The sequence below is a fragment of the Felis catus genome, chromosome F1 (genome assembly GCF_018350175.1).
Source record: "Felis catus isolate Fca126 chromosome F1, F.catus_Fca126_mat1.0, whole genome shotgun sequence".
Taxonomy (NCBI): domain Eukaryota; kingdom Metazoa; phylum Chordata; class Mammalia; order Carnivora; family Felidae; genus Felis; species Felis catus.
This window is the reverse complement of record NC_058384.1, coordinates 6,438,102-6,456,150: the sequence shown is the minus strand read 5'-3', so window position 1 is coordinate 6,456,150 and position 18,049 is coordinate 6,438,102. Positions and strand designations below refer to the sequence as shown.

The 18,049-nt window shown below is 41.7% G+C and overlaps 1 protein-coding gene and 1 long non-coding RNA gene across 24 annotated transcripts in view; one reads left to right on the top strand and one right to left on the bottom strand.

Moving 5' to 3' along the window:
• Window positions 1-18,049, top strand: part of SDCCAG8 (SHH signaling and ciliogenesis regulator SDCCAG8) — a 246,891-nt gene that overhangs the window by 119,811 nt on the left and 109,031 nt on the right. For 17 of the 23 annotated variants that reach the window (XM_023247420.2, XM_045049307.1, XM_023247417.2 and 14 more), the window contains 2 exons: window positions 644-786; window positions 14,605-14,715. In XM_023247420.2, coding sequence (XP_023103188.2) covers window positions 644-786; window positions 14,605-14,715 — 254 coding nt within the window. Of the gene's footprint in view, window positions 1-643; window positions 787-14,604; window positions 14,716-15,509; window positions 15,578-18,049 lie in introns of all 23 variants that reach the window. The other 6 variants (XM_023247423.2, XM_023247422.2, XM_045049315.1 and 3 more) reach the window with 2 other exon arrangements.
• LOC123382919 lies at window positions 11,991-13,720 on the bottom strand. Its single transcript, XR_006592072.1, has 2 exons — window positions 13,564-13,720; window positions 11,991-12,870 (listed from the first exon to the last, which is right to left on the bottom strand). It is a non-coding gene; the product is annotated as an uncharacterized LOC123382919 (long non-coding RNA).

Genomic DNA, 18,049 nt, shown 5'->3' with positions numbered 1-18,049 from the left:
AGAGTGCTTTTGTTGCCTTTTAATGCAATTTTAGTGTAATATTGTTTTAGCTCAAAAATCTCATATACTCTAAAGGCTTGACGGTTCTCATGCTATATTTTTTTCCTAAAAAGTATTTTTTTCCAAATAATGTTGAGCATCATAATGATGCCTTCTTTTACACCTCACATTTTTTAAAAAGGTGTAACAATTTACCCTTCAGTTTGGCTTTCAAAACATCCAAATGAAACCATAAATATACCTTTCAGAACAGAGTCACATATTTGAAGTAAATCACTGCATGTATCTGATCTAATCTCACAAATGAAAATGTTGTATTTTTAAAGTAGTGACATTTTTAAGTTAATACGGTTTTTAAAAGGACCAAGCCTTAAGAATGAAAGTGCAGATTATCCATTTTGACTACTCTCATTTAATCATTTCATTTCTGAAATTAGACTTCATCTTACGATCCAAAAAAACCTCACTAATGTGCATTTTTGGCTGGGTTAATTCCCTTTGTCATAAAATGGAAGCTAGCCTAAATTTTCTAATAATTTTTCATCCCATTAAAATTCATGGTGAAAATAAAAATGAGATAATTTTGAATTCAAGTGCATATAGTTTATATGGATGCTTCCCCCCCGCCCCCTCTCTACCTAAGGAAATAGAGAAATTGAGATTAGAAGTCAGTGAAAGCAAACAGCACTTGGAACGGGAGCAGCAGAAGGCAGCCGGGGCCAGAGAGGAGTGCCTGCAACTGACAGATCTGCTGAGCGAGTCCCAGCACCAACTGCACCTCACCAGGTACCCCTAATCCCATTACGCGCCAGAGCACCAATTCCATCCCACTGATTTTTGCCACCGGCTTCCAAACAGTTGTTAGAGTTCGTCTTAGTCATTCAATTCACACACAGCTTTCAGGCATATTAAGAGAAGTGGAGATGTGGAAAGCAAAACACCCAGACATGTGAATGATAAGTGTGGCAGGGAATTATGATATATTACAAAACCTTTCATCGGCAATGCTCAAATATTTAGGTGATTCTCTATCAAGATGAGCAACATGACATGTTCCTCCTACCACCACCAGTACCTCTCCTGTTAATTCTGTGTCTAATAAAAATGTTGAACTGAAAGATCTGAGGAAATATATTTAGGAAAAGAATCAGATACTGTCAGTGGTGAAAGAGACCCAAGTAGAAGGCATCCCAAGATGCAAACTAGGATGTAACTGATACAAAATAAGGAACCTGAGTCCTAAGAAGGGATAGAATTTAGAGATGGAATCGATTGACACTGTTCATGTTCAAACGGTTATTATAACTGTGCCCTGTACCACTGTGGTCTCAAATTACATGGCTTCTGTCATGAGGTACTGTGAGGTGATTGTCAATGTTGTGAAACTTTAGTGAACGTATAGCTCAGCCCTGGGTTACGATGAGACATTTTAGGTAGCAAGCGCTGTATAATTTGCTGTGTGGAAAACACACACACACGCACACACACACACACACACACACACACACGCACGCACACAAATGCATACACACAGAAATTCAAATAGAGGTTGTAAAATTTCATGTTACCCATATAAGTGGTTTCTTCTCACTTTGAATTCTAGTACGATTTTTCATTTTTCAGATCAAGCATTTAGTTCAGTTCTTACAGTTTTTCCGTTTTTACAGAGAACTTTGTCTAAATACACATGTAAGTTTATAAGCTTTGATGTGGCTCATAAATTAGAAAATCCCTGGTCTTTTCATCATCGTAATATGTTGAATTTAAACTACGAAAGGGGACTGATCCCTTTTACATTAAATATGACAATGTAATTCTGAGCACGGTATGATAACAGATGGAGGAAAAGCACCACTTGAACAGCCTGCATTTGGAGAAAAAAATATTCTAGGGGTTGGTGAACCTCCCAAAGTTTTGGGTTAGTGTTAAGATGCCTCTAGTTCTGTTAAAATCAAACTTTGTTAAAAACATTTTGTTATGATAATATTCCAAATGGTTTGCCAACTTTGCTTTTAAACAATGCAAGAGAAAGAGAAGAAAGAGAGAGAGAAAAAGAAAGAAAGAAAATAAATCATTTATACATGTGTGATATCTGGAAAAATCCCAATAGATAAAACACTTTTTATGAGAAGAAACTGCTTACTCCTACAGAATAATAGCTGTTCTTTTCATGCCCGTTCAAAGTGTTGTGCTGTAGACCTGAGAATGTAATGTCAAGATAGTTCCTATGGATTATTTAATCTTAGAAGTTTTGAAATTTAGCTGTGTCATGATAGTTAATAGTTGTTCTTCTGAAACAACCATTTGTGTGCTAAGCACTGCCAACGACAGAAACGGGACAGCCTTTAACGTCTCAGTGTGGCTGGGCTTCAGTAAATAAATATTAATGCTGGTTTTGTTCCCTTCGCCATTCTGTCTTAGTTAATTTCTGAAGTCGAAGTCCTGTAGGGAGTGTTCCTGCACCGTATCAATTTGTACTGTCTGACAAGACCAGTTTCTTGTAAGAGGAGCATATTTAAGGTACAGCGACTGCTGAAAATGGACTCGTAGTAACTAATTCCTTTGTTCTTGAGGAAAATGGTGTTGCTTGGTTCCATAGAAAGCTTTTTCTGTTGGGCTTTATTTACAGCTAGTCTACAGAAATTGAAAACTAGTTTTACAGAAAAAAAATTACCCATTTTCTGAGTGCAGTACTCTTTTGTAAGCATTTTACATTTAGTCTGCGTTCACGTTTTATAAAATCCACATTCATAAATTTAAAGAGGACAATTAAAAAAGCAAAGAACTATGTGTATCTCTCTTTTGCTCTAAAAATGGGATGTGGTTGTTGGGCTAAATATTTCTGATACACTTTTTTGGGCTTTTTAGAATTTGCTTTCCCTCAACATTCTGTATTGATTCGGTATACTCAAGTATGTGGCTGAGAAACATTATGTCTTCTTTTCCCATGTAGACCAGTGGAAATAAATACATCCCACACAGGTAGCTCTTCACTTAGCCTTAACTTTAACATTTTGAATGACATAGTCTAAACAAAGTTTGACATAGAATATGAAAACAATGTTGTAAGTAATGACAAGATAAGGATGGAGGTGATCTAGGGAAAGGAAACGTATAAACTAGCATATTAATCCGTAGAGCAATCTGAAACAAAAATAACCCATCACTTGTTTGCTATTTCCCTTTATTGTCCACTTGGACTTAAACACGGAAAATAGAGGGGTGCCCAGCTGGCTCCATCACTGGGGCATGAGACTCTTGATCTCTGGGTTGTGGGTTCGAGCCCCATGTTGGATATACTGAATACTTAAAAAAAAAAAAAGAAGGAAAATAGAAATTGAACATTTATGGAAGTACCCAGCTGGTAAGTACAACATTTACTCATCCACCATCTATTTATTGGACACCTAGTATCTTTCAAGTACATTACTTGGTCTTGGGCATAGAGAAAAACATAAGATTCAGTTCTTATCCTTAGGTTGCTCACACTCTAGTACAGAGCCAGCTCTATATATGCAGTTAGAGCAGAGTGTGATAAAAATGCAGTAACAGGAATAAATACTACCACAGGAGCACCTAGGAAGAAGAATCGGCTCGTTGTACATTGGAGGTGAAGATGATAGGGAAAACTTTCTGGAAGAGGAGATGTTTGGTAGCTACTGTGATTAATAAGTTCTTGAGTAGCAGTTCTCAAAGTAGAAGAAGGTGGATGGAGCGATATATATGTACAGACAGGAAGCTGAGAGGGAGTATAAACTCTACAATCAGGTTAGATGTTTGGCAGGGGATAAGCCAGGAGAGGCAAACAGGGACCAGAGGAAGGGCCTTGTGATCTGTATTCTGCAGTTTGGGCCATTCTGAGAGTAATGGGTTACTCTTGATGTATTTAAGCAAGGCTGTCAACATGGTCAACTCTTTGGGTTGACCTCAGCATTGTGGAGAGCAAACTCGGAGAGCTGATGTGGGAACAGGAGGACCAGTTAGGGCAGAGTCAGCAACTACGGCCTGCAAACATGGCCTGTTGTCTGTTTTGGGCCATGAGCTAAAAAGGGTTTTTATATTTTTAAATGGTTAGGGAAAAAAACAAAAGAAAAATAATGTTTTGTGACACGTAAAAATTATATATCCATAACTAAAGTTTTACTGGACACAGCCATGATTATCCCTTATGCATTATGTATTAAGACTATTATGGCAGAATTGAGTATGGTCCTCAAAACCTTAAAATATTTATCGTCTGGCCCTTGACAGAGAAAATTTACCAACCCCTCAGTTAGGAGGCTGTGCTGTTCAAGGAAGAAGTCAAGAGAGCTTGGACTATAAGGGGTTCAAATATGTATTTATTTATTTTTTAAAAATTATTTAATTTTTTTTAATTTAGAGAGAGACAGAGAGAGTGGGAGACAGGGGCAGAGAGAGAGAGAGAGAGAGAGAGAGAGGGAGAATCTCAAAACAAGCTCCACGCTCAGTGCAGAGCCTGACAGGGACTTGATTCCATGACCCTGGGATCACGACCTGAGCCAAAATCAAGAGTTGGACACTCAACCAACTGTGCCACCCAGGTGCCCCCAAACATGTACTTAAAGAAGGTAAATGGAAGTTAATTGTAGATTGGCCAACAAAGAGACGCTTGACAAGGGCCTGGATTCAAATGTAAGTCCAGGGGTTAGTAATGAATCCTGGGCATGGCTTTGCCAGTAAAACAGAAGGAAAATAGCATCTTTAAGAAGCATTTAGGGTAGGGGCACCTGGGTGGCTCAGTTGATTAAACATCTGACTTCAGCTCAGGTCTTCATCTCATGTTTCATGGGTTTGAGCCCATGTCAAGCTCTGTGCTGACAGCTCAGAGCCTGGAGCCTACTTCAGATTCTGTGTCTCCCTCTCTCTCTGCACCTCCCCTGCTCATGCTGTCTCTCTCTTTCTCCACTATAAATAAACATTAAAAAACAAAACAAAACAAAACAAACAGGAGGCATGGGGTAGCAAATGAGAGAGGCCAGAATTAAAGGTGACTCCCATGTTAACTGGATGAACCATTAGTTCAACTGGGAAACTTAAAAGGAGTAACAGAGAAAAATAATACACTGTGTTTTGGGACTTGAGTGGAGATGTGCAGTGCAGGTCCAGTGTGAGGAGAAAGGTCAAGACCTGAGACTCTTCGCTGGATGCTTCGACATAAAGCTACTAGTTGTAGCCAAGGAGATGGGTGAGAGCACGAGAGGGCCATGCTTGTAGAGTAGGATGGAAAAGAGCCACCAGCCAAGGATACTGAAGGGGACATCAGGGCACAAGAAAACAAAACAGAGGGGCGCCTGGGGACGTCGAGCTCCCAACCTCGGCTCAGGTCATGATCTCAAGGTTTGTGAGTCTGAAGCCCGCATGGGGCTTGTTGCTGTCAGGGAAGAGTCTGCTTCTGATCCTCTGTCCCCCTCTCTCTCTGCCCCTCCCCTGCTCATTCTCTCTCTCTCTCTCTCTCTCTCTCTCTCTCTCAAAAATAAATAAGGAAATAATATAGAATGATGCACAGGATGGAATAACAAAGCCACATGCTTTTCTTAGGGCAGCCCCCTCCCCAGGCATCCAAGGGACACAAAGCAGAATTTGGGAATCCTTTCCTGGGGCATTCGCTATCTTTGTAACTTTTGAAAAGTTACTTAATTCTTTGAACCTGCTTGCTTACCTATAAAATGAGGTTACAAACTGATTTTTGAGTTTCCTTCTAGCCCCAACAGTCAATGATTCTAACAGTAATTTAAGACACCCCATTATGAAGTGCCTTATTTCCTGACATTAGGCATTTAAATTGCTTGGAGTATTCTTTGTTTAAGACCTTTCCTTAGTTTGAATTTCAAAGATTTCTTTGAAGCGTCTTTCATGCCTCCAATTTATTTATATTCATTGTAACTTAGGCTCTGCTGACCTCTCACAAGGGCCATGGAAACGTTCCCCTGTAGCATCCTCCCAGTCTGTTCCTCAAGCCTCTGCCAGTTGAAGGTTTTTAAGCTCTGCCTTGACTCCGTCACCTGCTGCTGAAACCTTCCATTGGGTGGCGTTGCTTCAGAGGGTTCAGACCACTGAGGGTAGTGCGGGGGGGGGGGGGGCAGGTATCCAGCCCCTCCAGTTTTTTCCTTGCTTGCGTGCCAATGACACAGCCAAATTGCACTTTGGGGCTTTTCTCCCCTGTTGTTGCCTACACTTAGAATACCCCTATGACCTTCTCTAGCCCTATTGTAATCTTACCTTCCTTTCCAGGTTTGTCCAAAGTCCTGAGTTTTCCACTGTCGCCCTCCCAGATGGCCCTGCCACAGGGGAGCACATTTCCCTCTGAATCTTCCTTCCCACTCAGAGCTGAAGGCTCTGCCCCTGAGTGAATCCCTCCAAACAGGGACAGGAACAGTGAAAATCCGAAAAAAATGAATTAATACTCTGAAGGCTTTTAAGTACTTGCTTTTCTTCCCTTCTGGAATGAGAGTGGGAGGTCTTATTAATGTTCTATTTCTCCAAGCACCTGGCTCAGCCCTTTGCGAAGAGTTGGAGCTTAGTAAGTCATTACAGGGACGGCCAGTGTTTTGCAAGTTTATGACTGTTCTTTCAACAGTATTAATACAGATATAGTATATTGATATGCTGAACATAATTATTATATTAATATATTGATATATTAATATAATTCAGTACATTGATACACTAAAATATATCAGGGTAAAAATGTAAGATGGAGATAAGATAGAAATAGCTTTTTGTTTTCATTTTTAACTTTGTATGAACGTACATGTTTATAGCAGGATCAAATGATAGACATTCTGACAATTCAAGTAGGGTTGATAAAGTATACCACGGCTCTCACCTAAATATGCTCCCTTAAAAACCTCTCTCTCTCTTTCCCTCTTAAACACACACACACTTCCAAATTAGCATTTTTTGTAATTGAGAGGTGGCCCCTCTGAAAGCAGTGCCTAATAAACATGATCGATAAGTGTATATAGCCTAGCATACATGAAAACAAAAGCGAGGCTTCCTTCTTCCAGTTATGTCTTTATTACTAGTCTTATTCAAATGACTTCTTCCTTTTCCATAACAAACTTTCAAACACATCTTAAAATATCTGCTCATTTATTTGCTCATTCCACGTGAAGCATATCCTATCGCAAGACACTGTGCCAGGGATGTTAGGAGGCAGAAATATAAAATAGCTTCAGATGCTGGCCCTCAGAAACTTACAGGCTGCTAGGGAAGAAAAGAAAATACACAGAGTTGGTGAGATAAATGAAAAGATCCAGAGGGGAGATTCCAGATAAAGCATCACAGGGACAGAGAACTGGACAGCGTCTTACGAGCTCAGCAGCATTTTGGAAGCAGGAAAATGGGAACGATGGGCATTCTGGGTCGGGGTGCACCTGTATATACGAGAGTGAGTTAAATACACACAACTTGTTGTTTAAATATCTAAGAGTATCAGTCTCTGAGATGAAGAATATATCCATCTTAAGATCTACCTGGAACCATGCTAGATCATGTGGTGGCTCTTTCAAAAATAAGAACAGGGGTAGTGGCTGGCGGCAATGGCCATCACTTACCGAACCCCTTCTGTGTTCCAGGATCTGAGCTCAGAGCTTTTAATTTGGTACCTCCCCCCTTATAGCTGTATAAGGTACAGGCTGTTTTACAGCTGAGGTAGGCAGGGTGCAGAGAAGTAAAATGATTCATCTAAGGTCACACAGCTGACATGTTACAGAAGCAGGTTTTCAACCCCAGCAGCTTGCCTGGCACGCCTTGTACCATTATCCATCCCGCTGTATTTCTGTGTAGATTACCAGGAAAAGGATTCATGCAGTTGTCCCCGAAAATACAACTGAAGAAATCAGCGGTGTAAATTTATGCTAGAAATAAGTGTTAGCTGCTCCCTTGTACACTGATATAAATACATGTCAGTGTGTTTTAATCTTGGCTTGGGTTTTTCGTAGGAAACAGTGTTTTCAGGTCATTATTTTGCCTTAGTCACTTAACATGTTATAATACAACTCTCATTCTCCTTCACTTTCTTCACTTCATTTTTACCCAAGAGGAAGGAGGGGCCTTTATAAAAAAGTGGAAATTCCTTCACATATTTGCTTTCGACATGTCCAAACATTTTTACAGAGCTCCTGGATTTCAATCCCTCTTGCGAGACTATCATTTACATCCATGCGGGTAGATTACTTTATGATACAATGTGTTAAAACAACCCATTTCAGAACGTTTAGATGATTGTTGTTACACGCTTCTCCATCCCTACTGTACCTGTATTGAAGCATATTCTTTTGAATCCTGCATCGTTTTCTCAGATCCGATCTGGAGGGGAATTACTGCAGGAAGCCTTCTGTTTACTTTCCAGAGAATTTAGAACTTGAGTGGCCCTACGCCCAAAACACAAGGGAGACCAACCTGCCATCAAACCTGCAGGCTGAAGCTTATCTCAGCAGGGCTACCTTTCAAATGTTTATTTCCTCTTTTATATAAATGATGTTTTCAGTGATACGTACTTCAAAGACTTTCTCAGAGCAGGAAGCTCCGTGATGCCCATAAAATGGGTATTCTGCTCTTCCCTCCTTTCCAGACCCAAAGGGGGAAGATCTGACCTATGACCTGGAGAGATATTAACGTGAAATGTAGTATCTGTATCTTTTTGAAATTGAGAAAGGGTACAACAGGTTTTCCTGTTATGGTGGGTGGGTTACTTGGGGAAAGGTGATTAAGCTTCCTTTCCAGAACGTTGGAGAGCACGTAGCTTCCTTCCACATAATAATTATTGCAAATGCTTGTTGAATGTCAGGACTCTGGTTGAGGTAATTCCCAGAAAGAGGGAATTGATTAGTCTGATAATCAGCCCACGTAAAATCCGGATGCAGCTGGCCTCGGGCTTTCTTGGAGCAGGGACTCGGGGGTCGCACCAGTCTGCTGTCCTTCCCTGCCAATCACAAGGCTGGACTTCTTTCTGAATGTTGCCTCCTCCTTTCAGGTTCTTCCACACCATGGAGTCACGTCCTTCATTCTGAACTGGAGGTAGAGGACATGCCCTTGATTTCAGACTGTAAGACTGGGGCATCCTAGCTTGTCCTCTTCCAATTGCACAGCCACCCCTTGGATGCACACGGGTCATGTGCACACACACCCTTTTGGGTGCTGGGGGCCTGGCAGTCTCAGCAGAGGTGCCTGAGGAAGGGAGGAGAGTTGCACTGAGCAAGGAGAGGCGCTCTGACTGGGGAGGAGTTCTGTACAGGGTTGCTTTGTGGTTTTAAGTAGAGAACTCTCAGAATACAAAAAGAGAGATGTAAAGGATGCATAAATGAGCATCTAGCACTAACCAGGCGCTGTGCCTGACTCCTGACAGCCTTGCGGCATGAAATGTGGCCTGTAAATTACGAGTCTGCGATAAATACAGAAATGGAGTGTTTGGAAACTTTTAGTTTATTTAAGTTTATTTATTTATTTTGAGAGAGAGAGAGCACGAGCAGGGGAGAGGCAGAGACAGAGGGAGAGAGAGGATCCTAAGCAGGCTCTGCCTGACGTGGGGCTCAAACTCACTTACTGTGAGACCACAACCTGAACTGAAACCAAGAGTCAGACACTTCACCAACCGGGCCACCCACTCACCCCGCAAACTTTTACTTTAAATTGCCACATTATCCAGTTATCCAAGTGCATGATCAGTGACCTTTATTTTTTTGTATGTTTAAATTTTTTTTAATTTTGCAGTAATTCATTTTTAGTCCATTTTATAAAACCAGTGCTTTGCAAAGAAAAATTAAAAAAACAAAACAAAACAAAACAAAAAAAAACACCTTTCAGGGCACCTGGATGGCTCAGCCAGTTAAGCATCTGACTCCCACTCAGGTCATAATCTCACATTTGTGAGTTCAAGCCCCGTGTCGGGCTCTGTGCTGACAGCTCAGAGCCTGGAGCCTGCTTTGGATTCTGTGTGTGTGTGTGTGTCTCTCTCTCTCTCTACCCCTTCCCTACTCACACTCTCTCTCTCAAAAATAAATACACATTTTCAAAAATTAAAAAAACAAAAAGCTTTCACACAAGAAGCTTGAACACTCTGCCTTCTCAGACCTTAGAGGAAGCTGGAGGAAGCTGAGGCATGAAATCCTGCAGCCGGGTAGGAAGGAAGAGGCCCGAGTGGAAGAGGCAGGCTTCGAACCAGGTCCGTCAGACTCCAGAGCCTGTGCTCTGAGGCTCCTGTTCACAAATAAGTGCAAAGACGTATTTCAAAGCTAAGTAGAAATGCCCTTTGGATTGCGGAACCTCAGTTCATGGGCCAAGAGGCGGGTCTCATGAACCACGTTTGGCCTCTGGCTGAGGGGAGCAAATTGTCCGTAAACGTTGAATAACTTTGCCTCTGTTCTTTATTGTTAGGGGAAATTGAGAAGGAACTGTTCTCATTTTCAGGTGACAGACGGGTTCAGGCCAACAAACCAAACTCCCAACCTCTCCTCATTTGCAAAGGAGAGTCTAGAATATTGACGTGCCGTCTTGCTCAGTGAACTTCAGTTTTTTGGGTTTTTTTTTTTTTTTCCCCTCCTGAGTTTTATTGAAGAATTTTTAGCCTCCAGTTTCCATTTAAAAGTTAAGCTTATTTTTTTTTTCTTGTGCTCCTTTCATGAATAAATTAAGCAGAGAACGTGTCAAAAATACTTTTAAATGGATATATGTGCAACCAACATCTTCAAGTCTTGAAATAGATGGCCTTGGGACTGTTTTAAATTGCATCCTCTTTCCCTTCCCCCACCTGGTACCCGAGAGAACAGGCTGTCAGAGAGCCAGGAAAGCAAAGGCGTTTCATTTTGCCCTGGTGGACACCATGTTGCCTGAGCCCCCTCTCTCCACCTGTTTGATGGACTAAGAACCGGGGTCTCGGGGCAGCCCCGGGGCGGGAGAGGTTGGAGTCAGACGCTGCCAGAGAACGTGTGTCTGCGGGTTCTGCTTAAGTTTCCCTGGCTCGCTCGTCTCGGCTCCGTGAAGCCCGAATGTGTGTGCAATGAAAATCGACGCTGGGGATGTCTCTTCTTCTCCCCTGCCACACAGGCCCACCGCCTGGAGCATGGTGGTGGTGGCAGCCAACTCATTTTCTGGAGAAGCCCAGAGGAAACAGAGAAAGGACTGCCCACAGCACTTGCCTGACTCAACAACAATGAACATCAAGTTCAGTGAAAATAGGAAGGGGGGGGGGGGGGGGGGAGAAACAAGCTAAAACAAAATACGGTGGTTTCAGTACCTCTAAATAGGAATATTTTTCTAAAAGAGAGCTCTGATCTCCAATATTCATTTAAGGTAAATTAAAACAATGTAACTTGACGTCTAATTTCTTCTTAAACACCTCTTCCTAATTGGAAGTGTTGCCTAGACAAATTACCAGGCATTACTTACTTGTTATTTAATGTTTTCCTGATACCCACGAGTAGATTATATAGTGATTCATTGATGTGAAATGTTGGAATCAAAGCTCATTTTTAGGATCCTGAGAAAGGAAGAGGTCTGAGGAATATCCAGTTTCACTCAGTGCCCCCCTGGGGCCATGTCTCACTGGGGACCAGGGCCCAGTGCAAGTTAAACATGTTTTTATTAAGCTACTACTCTGTTAGATCGGCTTAGCAGACAGTGTAGCTCCCTGAGTTCAGGAACTCAGAGCAGACACCAAATGGGTCAGAAAGCATTTGGAAGCAGTGTGTAAAGCTGGTATCCAGCTGAGGGGAACACTGTTCCACCTTGGCTCTGTGTGACCTCTCCACAGCAGGCCCCAGTCACCTGAGGGAGGGCAGAGAGCCAGGCAGAGTATGAAGGCATTCCTTAGGGAGGGCACCAGTGTCTGGTCACGTATCCCTCCAACACCTGTATTGTGTCTAACCCCCCCCCCCCAAGAAGCCTATTTCCAGCCAGATTTACCAAAAGAATCCAGCCTGTGTCAAGAGTGTAATTCTAAATATAACTATACCAACAGAAGAAGGATATCAAATAAAGTTAACAGGTCACTATTGGGATATATGCAAAGGGCGGAGGTGGGGCGTGGTGTTCAAGATGAGGCATTAAGAGTGGGTTTTAGCAGGTTCAAGGTTGGTTTCCCAGCAGCTAGTCTGAAGTGTGGTTCACCAGCCTGGGCATAGCTTGACTTTTACACTAGCTCTGGTTCTGTTTCTGAGGATCTCCTGTCCCCTTGGGAAAAAGTCTCCCACCGTACTTTATTTACTACAGATCTTAACTGTAATTTTAGGAGGATAAATGTGAGTATGAATATCACTGAGACGCAATCAGGGCTCTGTAAATCTTGAGGCGTCACTCATCTGCTCAGGGATGACGCCACCGATGCGAACTCGTGTAAAATAAATTCGTTAGCAGGCACAACGCGTTGCTCAGTCTAGAAAACTTCAGGGCCATTGAGGCAAGGTCAGATTAGGCAAGTCCTTTTATGGCAAGGCGGTGGTGGTGACAAGTCGGGGACACGGAGAGAATGTATTGTTAAATATACGACTTCCCGTGTGCTCACTCCTCAATGGCTCTCTTTGTCTTTGGAGGAGAACCACCTTGCCACTCCCGACAGTAACTGTTTGTCAAACAAGGAATAATGAAAGCGGCCCCTGCAAAGTTGGATATCTTTAAGCTCTGTCCTTACTGCACTGATGGCAGTTCTGGATTCTGAACCTGTTTCCGAAATAAAGCATTGATTCAGGATCCGTCGCTATTGAATAGGTCCACAGTGTTTGGCTGAGGAAAGATGATGATTATATTAAGGAACGATAAAATTCATGCACGGTGGAGACAGAGCCCATTTCGGAACCGTAGAGGAGCCCCAATTCAGGTCTTGCGCTCAGACTGATTTGCACAAAGGGTTATCTGTTCAAAGTGGAAGAAAGAATGACAGCATGAGACAACTCACGTAACTAATAAACTTTTGAGACGCTGTTTCCTATGTTTGCTTTTCATTAAATTCGGGAACGGTTGCGACGTTGTTGTGATTCAGTCAACATTTATTCCTATCTGTTTTTCATATACAAAGGCTTAGGGATGCCAGAAAATAAACTGTTAACGGAGAATTAACTTCTTTGGCACGCTCTCATACTTATCTTCCAAATTAAAGAAAATGAAATGGGCAGAAACAGAGTGTAGATTACCTCCTTTTTGTCAAAAATGGTGGGAATTTGAAAATTAATAATAAAAAAGGGAACAGATGCAGTAACATGCCAGAGGGAGATTAATGTGGAGAGTAAAATCTGTGAGCAACAAAACTGAAGCAAACTGAATCAGTGGGAGGTGGTTGTACAATCAAAATCAGGATAAAAGAGAAATTACAAACAACCCTGCACTTGTCAAAGTAGTAGTAATGAAAGCCTGACTCTGCCAGCAGTGAGAACCTGTGTTAGCACTTTGGGGTAAGGACGGTAGCCGGGTGCCAGGTAGGAGGGCGGTGTTAGGTTCCTGGGCAACAGCCATCTTGTGTCGAACAGATGGCGCCGAAAGCTGGCAGGGGAGGGGCTCCTTAGCAGAACTAATCAGACAGTAACAGATAGGGCAGCTGGGAAGACTGACCACAGAGAGGGAGTCTGCGGGGTAGCCGAGTGCCATGATGTCTGCAGTGGTGTGCCCATTGGTCTGAGATAAGACCTTGCAATGTCTTTCCCATCCACGGAAGAGCAGGAACTTTTTGTTCGAGAAGAAAAATGGAGTGGAACGGTAGCACAGTTGGGGGCGGGGGGTGGGTTCTCGGGGTAGGGACTGAGAAGGGAAGACTGGGCCATCTCGAAATTTGCGGCGGGGGGCTGCAGTCCCGGCCCCCACGCAACCTTGGTTTTCGCCGTCTGTGCCCTTCCGCCGTCCTGATGTGTCCAGGGTGGCAACGTGGAATGATCACTTTATGTATTTTATGCATCAGAGAGTTTCCGGGACCAAGGCTGTACTTACAATCAGAGGAGACTCTTTGCTGTGATTTCTACCACCCGGGTCTCTAACAAATGAAAACCCAAACCAACATACGATGCGTGCGTTTGTGCTTGGTGATTTCTCGTGACCTGACTGATACCGTTCTCGATTCAGAGCAGCTCGCCTTCTTTTCTTTCCCCTGTAACTGTGGGTTGAACGTCAACATGTTGGGCATAAATCCGAGCCCCAATCCTTAAAACAAAAGTAAGATTAAGTCTTTCTGAAAGAAAGGAAGGTGAAAACGATCTAGTAAATTCAATAACTTATTAAGGAATCCTTTCTTTTTAAAATCTGGAGTTGGGACCTTCAGGTTAAAACTATTACTTTAACAAAGAAATGCAGATCTCCTACATCTGTTTTTGAACTAGTATATTTCCCTCTCTCTCTCTCTCTCTCTCTCTCTCTCTCTCTCTCTTTTTGCAGAAGCTTTGTAGCTTGGCTCAATTTATTCATTTTGGAGGGGGAGGGGGAAACGTTACCAGGATTTGAAATAGGTGGTATAACATAGCCATATGCTATTTATGCAGCAGTTTCTGCAATAAATCTAATTTGGTCCTGTCAAAAAATTAGACTTATTTGATACAGCAGCACATTAGTAAATGATTGTGGCAGATTTAAAGTTGACATTTAGTCTCTCCTCACTCTGAACAGAATCTCGCAGATCTGCCTCTTCCCCCTTGATCGACTCTATGAAAATGTCTCAGTTCTTTGTCCTGCGGTCCTGCAGATATTTTCACATCCAAGAGAAGGTCTTGCCTTAAGGTAACTGAGGAAGGGGGCGGAAGAAGGAATAGCCTCTGCTTTTAAAAGACTCCGTGAATAGATGGGCAGAAAAATCAATACACCAGAGGAAAACTCATTGCGTTTTCATCATGTTCAGTTCTTAGAAAAGCAGAACTGTTAGTCTCATTCAGAATGTAGATAAATTAAGGAAGGTCAAGTTCTCTGTTACGGAGTTGAAATATTTTTACCTTCCGTCCTACGTCCATATGCTGTTTGAGGAAAACTCCTATCAGAGAATGCGGATGACATCAGCTCTCTGCCTCTACCTAGCAGGGCCCTTAGAAGCTGCTCCACTGCTCTCTCCTGCGCCCTGCCACAGCCCTGCCTCAGTGCCGCTCGACTTTTCCTGTAAAATGTGTGTTTCAGGTGTTGGTATCAAACTATCTCCAACTTTCTCCCAGCTTTTCCGTTTAAAACATAAAATAAGCCTAGCACACATTAGGCAGATGAATGTTAACAGTATTCTCCAAATTCCTTCAATGAGTCCCTTTGGAAAAGTCATCGAGATAATCTCTCCCTTTCCTTTTTCTTACGTGCTTCTGGAGGGGAGAAGTGTGTGCGCGTGTGCACATTCCCGCATCTGTGCGTGAGCATAAGTGATGTGAGACTGAGTGGTTTTTCATTTGTTTACATTCTTACCATATACATTTTCCGAAACCAGCCTACGAGTGTGTTTCTGAAACGCAGTCAGCTAAGAATGAAACGTTCCTTCACGGTGATTTAAGCAGCCCTGTGAAACTGGCATTCTGCTCACACCTCTTTCTTGTATGTAGCAAAGCAGCCCATGGAAGTGATCAAATTACCGGGACTCTTTCCGTGCTATTCAGAAGCAGGCATCCAGGTAACTGAACTACCCCCTCAAGCACAGATCACACTCCAGGGGAAAAAAAAAAAAAAAAATGCCCAGAAAAAGAGCAGACAAACCTGCCGGGTGAATTAGATGCTAGTTCTGAAATTTCCTCCACACGAAAATTATTTAGAAATCACGTTTGGGGGGAATTGAAAGAAGGAAGCACCTCAAAGAATCCACATTTTGCGTCCAAAAATCCACATATTAAATTACATAATATATATTAGATCAGAATGATTTATAGGACACAGGGCACTTTGGAGATTCGTAATAAAATTGAAATTCGAGCTAAAAAAGAATGTCTCAGCCCTCGGATTTGAAGCTGTCTCTGTCGGGTTTTGTTTTGGCTTTTATATTTAGCATCACAACAGTTTTCCTTAATACATCTGAAGAATTGTTCTGAGAAAGTCTTTTTGGTAAATTGTAAATATTTAATCAATCAAACCCTTAAGATTCATATTTTAAATTACTTGTTTTTAGACTGCTTTTATTAATAAAACCTGCTTGCAATGTTATGTCAATGGCAAAAGCCTCAATTTTTATCTTTTCTGAAAAGAAGTCCTAAGAAAATTGAATCGAGTCTTTGGTTTGTCTTTTTCCTGAAGAATACAGTTGCCTAAAATACCGGTAAGGAATTCAGCATCAAGTGATTTCATGTCCGATTTATGAAAAGAGGGCAATTATTCGCTAGCTGTGGATGGATGACAGAATAAATTCAGTTGAGAGTATAATTTTCACCTAATTTTGATGAGTTAAATTTTTTTTCACAGAACTGGCCTATTGGTACAACTTCCATTTCTGTAGATAGATGGTGTGTTTGTTGGGCGACATATATTTATTTGAATACTATTGAAGCCGAATTGTTCCTGTTTTAAATGATGGAATTTAAAACACACTTGATTTGTATATCCTGGGTTCAGTTTCTCAAAGCAGTAATGGAGCTGTGTGTTAATATATAGCTTATAATTGAAATGGTACATATTTGTACATTGTAAGCATTTCAGTGTAAAATTTCTTAATTGGAATACTCTTTCCCTTGGCTAATTCATTAGTGAAAATATTTATTCCTCAAGTTAATGCTGTATAGTACGAAGCAATTTTTGCATAGTGTAAACTTGTTTATGGTATTTTGATTTCACTTTAAAACTTTTATTTTGCTTCTTATACATATAGTTCATACTTGATATAATAAGTGCAGACACACATGAAGGAAATACATATCAGCTGTCTGGTTTTAGAAATGATCATTAAAATACCACGTCTTACTACTTTGACTCCAAATTATTGTCTTCCCGAACCCCAAAGTAATTTTCACAAGTGCATTACACAACAGAACTTCATCTTCTGCTGGTTAGCAGGGGAGGATTTAAATCCGTGCCGACAGTTCATTTGACAATGACCTTGAGGGGCTTCGCTTCTTGAAGAAGAAAGCAGAAGCTTGCGGTAAACAAAGTTCACTTCTGACAGATGGATTGAATGACAGAAAGGTTGTGAGTGCCAGAATAGCCCTGGCAGAGGAGGAAATGTTCAGTGGAATCCAACAGGAGAGGAGGTGTGAACAGGTGCAGGGTTGCTGACGGAAGGGGAACCAGATGGAGGGAGCCACAGCCAGTTTATTTAAAGGAAAAGGCAGAAAACATTGAAAGGCTGTGCGATCAGTGGCTAAAAGTGTTCATAGAGGAAGGTAAAAATTCACAAAGCAAAACTGCACAGTGGGGTAGCTAACACTTAGCATAATGGTAGTAATTTGTGAGTTTAGTTTGGAAGTTGCAATTGAAACACATTCATCTTGGCTCTTGACACCATCAAGTATAGATATTTGAGAGTTGTTTATTTTTTTTTTAAGTTTCTAAGCTTTTTTTTAATCCATCCATTAATTTAATTTTTTCCAGCCAGAAGCTCCGTTGTGATAATACCAAAATTGTGTCGTCAGCTAGGAAAAGAAAAAAAAAAAATTTTAAGTGAAGGTTAACATTCCATTCAGATGGATCTTGTGATGCCTTAGTTTTGTTCACATATGGGAAGCAAATGCACTCACTGTTGGGTGACATCTGTAATATCTAAGAAATTTGCAATGTTGGAATAGATGCTGTTGGTTGCTTTTGTTGTTCGGAGTCTCTGTTCATTTTGTGAAGTCCAGTTTGATTGCTGCAGTGGGATTAATGCTCTCTAAAATACATATTTGCCTGTCTGATCTGCAGGTTAATTTCTGTTGCTGGGGTTGCCCTGGTTTTCACTGACTTTCCGTGACCTGCCTTCAGGCAGACACCTGCAATCTCAAGAATTGTTTGCAATACAAACAGTATATAGCAGAGCAAGGATGGAGGCCTTTCCTGTTTTCTTAGACCTATTAAAATTAAACTTTCTGCAAACCAAAGACCTCCTTGCGAATCCCCTGCCTGGTCGCATCATGCATGCCGTTTTTGTGGGCCCTCGTCTACCACTGTTGTCCTTGAGAAGTTT